Consider the following 5,182-nt stretch of genomic DNA (forward strand, 5'->3'; position numbering starts at 1 on the left):
TCCACATAGTTGAAACCCCTGTTTCTAAAACCTGACAACATCACATCACACCACAACACTTGACATCACATCAAATCACCTCACTATCACACATTAACAACTACCACAAGAAGGCATGGATGAATGGATGCATGAATGCAATGTGAAGACAAAGTATGATCACATGATATCATAGACACAAAATGACATCATCATATCCAAGACAAGGTGGACCCACATGCAATAGGTTCCAAATAGGGAAGGTTACATCTGGGGCACTACACGTAGGTCTATGGTGAACTACTTACGCATCATCGGAGAGGTCATGGTGTTGATGTAGAAGCCCTCCGTGTCCGAATCCCCCCTCCGGCAGGACACCAAAACGTGCCCCAGATGGGATCTTGCGGAGGCAGAAGCTTGCGGCGGCGGAAAAGTACTTTCGATGATCTCCTGATTTTTTATGGAATTTTAGGGAATATATAGGCACAAAACCTAGGGCAAAGGAGCCTCAGGGAACCCACAAGCCAGGGGGCGTGGGCCCCCCCTGGCCGCGCCATGAGGGCTTGTGGGGTCCCTGGTGCCCCCCTGCCCTGATTCTACGGCTTCCCGATCTTTTTCTGTTCCGGAAAAAATCGTTTTGCCAGTTTAATTCCGTTTGGACTCCGTTACAAAATCCTTCTCTGAAAGGGGTCAAAAACATGGAAAAAACAGGAACTGGCTCTTGGCACTGAGTTAATAAGTTAGTCCCAAAATATATATAAAAGGCATGCAAAACATCCAAAGTTTGACAAGATAATAGCATGAAACCATCAAAAATTATAGATACGTTGGAGACGTATCAAAGTGAAGTGAAGACGAGCGTTACCAGTAACGCCGGAGTTAGAGCTGTTGTTACTAGTAACTTCCGTAGTTATTAGCATTAACTCACCCTTGTAATGAGGCTCGGCCGGTCGTCGCGCACTCTATATAAGCCGCCCCCGAGCTCCTGACCAAGGGTTAAACATCCTATGTATTCATACCCCATAGGAAAACACCAGACTCCGGGCTCGAGACGTAGGGTCTTTACCACTCTCAAGTGGGGCCGAACTCGTACATCCGAGTGCAACAACTGCGCCGTTGCTAGGCTCCGCCCCCTCATTCGTACCCCTAGTACTATTATCAGGATCATTCCCACGACATATGCCTTGCCCTTGTTCTTGTCCGAGCTTGAACCTGTGTGTGGGAAGAACCCATGATGGCTAGGGTGTGTCGCTGGCGGAGGGGCACATGGGGTGGCTAGATGATGACGGTTTCTAGAAGCGGATGAGGACCCCCTCCCTCCCCACACCTGGACTGAAAAAGAACGCCCGCGGTCACTCACGTGTGGACCTGCGTTCTTCGGTCGTCATTAATAAAGATGCGAGCGATAGTTCGTCGGTCGCCATGTGGGGTCGCGGTGGGAATAAAGAGAATGAACGGCATGTCCGCGCCGGCGCCTTTTCATCTCAAATTTAGCCATGAAATGGGTTCGCACAAACGTGAAGCGAATGTGTTAGAAAATGAATCAACACGTTGGATCATCAATTTTATCCACAGCGACCTAAACAGAGGGTGACAAATAAAATGATTTTTTATCATAGTATAATCAAAGTCTCTCACATATACGAGCGTACACTCATCCGCCTTTGTTGTCGTCGAAAACGTCTCCTCCCACTGAGAGCACACCGCCGAAAGACCTGAAATAAATTCAAAAAAATGCAAGCACCAACGTCAAATTTGATACTTAAACTCTGATGAACAGGGGATACCACAGTCCTCCCGACCATCCAATCACAGGTTGGTTTGGTACGGATAAAATGAGTTATCGGGTTAAAGTTGGAGTGCGGACGTTTGGAGCTCCGCCTCCATGGAGGCCGAAATTTTTGAATAATTCAAAATTCAAACTTTTCGGTTTCAAAAAAATATGAAAAAAATACGGAAGTAAAGAAGGATGTTATGCATATGTGTGCAAAAATTTAGAATGAAATACCTTTAAATACGATCTGCACAAAAAAGACAAATTCATGACCTGAAATGATGAATAGTGTCATGTGTAAAAAAGTCTCAGATTTGTCTTTTTTGCACGGCCCTCACTTCAATGTATTTTTTTCTGAAAATTTACACACATGTGTGTTACGCCTTCACTTATCCCTGTATTTTTTTCAGAATTTTTTGAAATGTAAAAATATGAATTTTCATGAAATTTGAGTTTCAAATTTAAAAGGCTTCATGGAGCTCGGGAGCCAAAAGCAATTTCCGGTTAAAGTTGCTCTTGTAATCTGTCTGCCCCCGTGCCTGGCTCACCCGTGGCGGGACACGTGAGTGGCCAGGAAAACAAAGGCTACGGAGGCCAAAATATCAACTAGAGGAAGCTTGTGGAGCGCTCGTTTGGCGATAACTGCAGGGCAGCAGGGTTTGGCATGTGTTGTTACCAGTGGTCAAGTCGCACTCCGCCGGTATCTCTCCACAGTGTACAGAGTCTCAAACAATGGCCTCCTCGGCGACTGCGTGTCGGCACGTCGTCGCGGTGCCGTACCCGGGACGCGGCCACATCAACCCCATGCTCGCCGTGTGCCGCCTGCTCGTCGCCGCGGACGACGCCCTCACCGTCACCGTCGTCGTCACGGAGGAGTGGCACGCGCTGCTGGCATCCGCGCCCACGCTGCCAGACCGCGTCCGCTTCGCCACCATCCCCAACGACGTCATTCCCCCCGAGCGCAGCCGTGGGGTCGACCACGCCGCCTTCTTCGAGGCCGTGAGCGTCAAGATGGCGGAGGCCGTCGAGCGGCTGCTCGACCGGCTGGTGCTGGAGCTGGAGCCCAGGCCGGAGGGCATCGTGGTCGACACCTACCTGACCTGGGGAGTTGCGGTCGGCGCGCGGTGCCGGATGCCGGTGTGCTCGCTGTGGACCCAGCCGGCTACCTTCTTCTTGGCGCTCTACCACCTGGACCTGTGGCCGTCGGGTGATGACCACGAACACGATGAAGGTAACTAGCTAACTGACCATGCTCCAAGAGCGAGCACTTGTTAACGAGAACTACGCCATTGTGTTTGCAAAATCACAACGAACAACTGTAGTGTAGATAAGTGATGTGTGCTACTTCTAATTGTGTGTTCTGCAGAATTAAGCACCAAGTCCATGGATCGGTATGTCCCGTGCCTCTCATCAGTAAGAATGTCCGATCTCATGGTCTTCAGCCGATGGAAGCGGCACATGAAGATAACAGCGGAGGCGTTCGTGAACGTGCGCAAAGCGCAGTGTCTCCTCCTCACCTCCTTCCACGAGCTCGAACCATGTGCCATCAACACAACAGCAGAGCTACTCCCGTTCCCCATATATCCAATTGGCCCTGCACACGTGCCGCCGGATGGGAACACGGGCAGGATCCAGGACGAGGAGCATCGTGACTGGTTGGATGCCCAACCAGAGAAGTCGGTGATGTACGTCTCGTTCGGCAGCTACGCTTCCATGCCGCGCTCGCAGTTCGAGGAGATCGCCATGGGGCTGCTTGACGCTGGAGTTAAGTTCTTCTGGGTGGCACGGGACAAGGCCCCTGAGCTGCGGCAGATGTGCGGCGACAGGCAGGGGCTGGCGGTGCCGTGGTGCGACCAGCAGGAGGTGCTGTGCCACCCGTCCGTTGGCGGCTTCCTCAGCCACTGCGGGTGGAACTCGGTGCTCGAGGCCGTGTGCGCCGGAGTGCCGCTGCTTGCCTTCCCTGTCGCTTGGGATCAGTTGGTGAATGCCCGGATGTTAGCTGACGAATGGAAGGTCGGCATCGACATGAGGGAGCATAGGGGACAGGATGGGATTGTCAGCAGGGCCGCCATCTCTGATGCCGCGAGGAAGCTGATGGATTTGGACAGTGCTGCCGGCCAAGAAATGAGGAGAAGAGCAATGCAGCTGCGCGAGGCTTCCCGTGGTGCGGTCCGGGAAGGAGGCTCGTCGCATCGTTCGTTGAGCGGTTTCCTCAAGGATCTCGCAGGGGGGGTCTTGGAGGTCGCCAAAAGTTCTCGGTGATGGCTAGTGCCTGCTAGTAAGTGAGTGACAAAAATAAAGTTGCTTACGCGTCAAAATGATGCACTGCAATATGACCAGGCGCACGTGTCAAAACCGTGAAAAAAAAATGTATACACTACGTTTCAGAATTTAAAGTGTATTGATTTTAATGCAAGTCAAACTTGTGTGTGTTTGATCAAGATTATAGAATATAATATCATCTACAATAAAAAGATAAAGAATGAAAATAATTGTTGCGAGGGATCAAAGGGCATCTCCAATGCTGAACTTTTTTAAAAAATTACACCAATACCGTATAATTATTTTTATAAGAAGCGAGGCACAAATGCATAGATTTACGCCAACGCAGGGACCAACTCATGCCAACACTACTAGTTTCTTTAAGCCTACTCTCCTATACAAATCTAATTAGACCACCCACTCCGTCCGTCGCTTCCTTTTATTGTGCCAACTCGCCAAGGATTGCCATGGCCAGCTCTCTAGACCTCATCTGCCGTTCAGTCATATTGAAAATCCTAGCATTTCTTTGCTTCCAAAGTGACCATGTGATCGCCGTGATCAGTGTGTCAAATCCTCGCTTGTCCGCCCTGTGGAAGCTACCTCTCTCTCTTAGCCACCACTCTAGCGTAGTTTCGACCGAGGATGGAGTCTTGAATATAGATTTGCAGTGTATCCTAGACCGTGTACCAAACCTCCCGAGCAAATGGGCACCTAGTGAGAATGTGCTTGACATTGTCTTCATCTTGCAAGCACGTATAGCACCGTGAGGGGGCATCCTGCAGTCCATGACGGGATCTCTGGTCAGATATCCATATCCGGTATTGCAGGGCCAACCAGACAAAAATCTTGCATTTGAGAGGTGTCCAACTCCTCCATATGCACTTAGCAATGGGTGGACGCGGCAGATTGGCACAAAGAATGTTGTACACCGAGCGAGCAGAGTATTGCCCCGAGGCAAACGAGGTCCAGGTGAAGACGTCTGGTGCCTCCGTGTTCTTGGTCACCATGGAAATTGCGTGACACAGGTGCATGCACTGCATCTGAGCCGTGAAGGAAGTCTCAGGCTGGGAGTCTGTCACCCATCTACTGTCAAGGAGTGCCTGCTGCACCGTGCGCGAATTGGCCACTCTGGTGTGCACCGTAGCAAGTATCAAAGGTGCAATGTCC

The 5,182-nt window shown here is 50.6% G+C and overlaps 1 protein-coding gene across 1 annotated transcript; it reads left to right on the forward strand.

The window, feature by feature from the left end:
* The first annotated feature begins 2,399 nt into the window (after positions 1 to 2,399).
* LOC123440392 (UDP-glycosyltransferase 87A1-like) lies at positions 2,400 to 4,169 on the forward strand. Its single transcript, XM_045116964.1, has 2 exons — positions 2,400 to 2,984; positions 3,120 to 4,169. Exons 1-2 carry the CDS (start codon positions 2,486 to 2,488, stop codon positions 4,013 to 4,015), a joined length of 1,395 nt encoding a protein of 464 aa, XP_044972899.1. The 5' UTR covers positions 2,400 to 2,485; the 3' UTR covers positions 4,016 to 4,169.
* The last annotated feature ends 1,013 nt before the right edge of the window (positions 4,170 to 5,182 follow it).

This window comes from Hordeum vulgare, chromosome 3H (genome assembly GCF_904849725.1).
Source record: "Hordeum vulgare subsp. vulgare chromosome 3H, MorexV3_pseudomolecules_assembly, whole genome shotgun sequence".
Lineage (NCBI taxonomy): Eukaryota > Viridiplantae > Streptophyta > Magnoliopsida > Poales > Poaceae > Hordeum > Hordeum vulgare.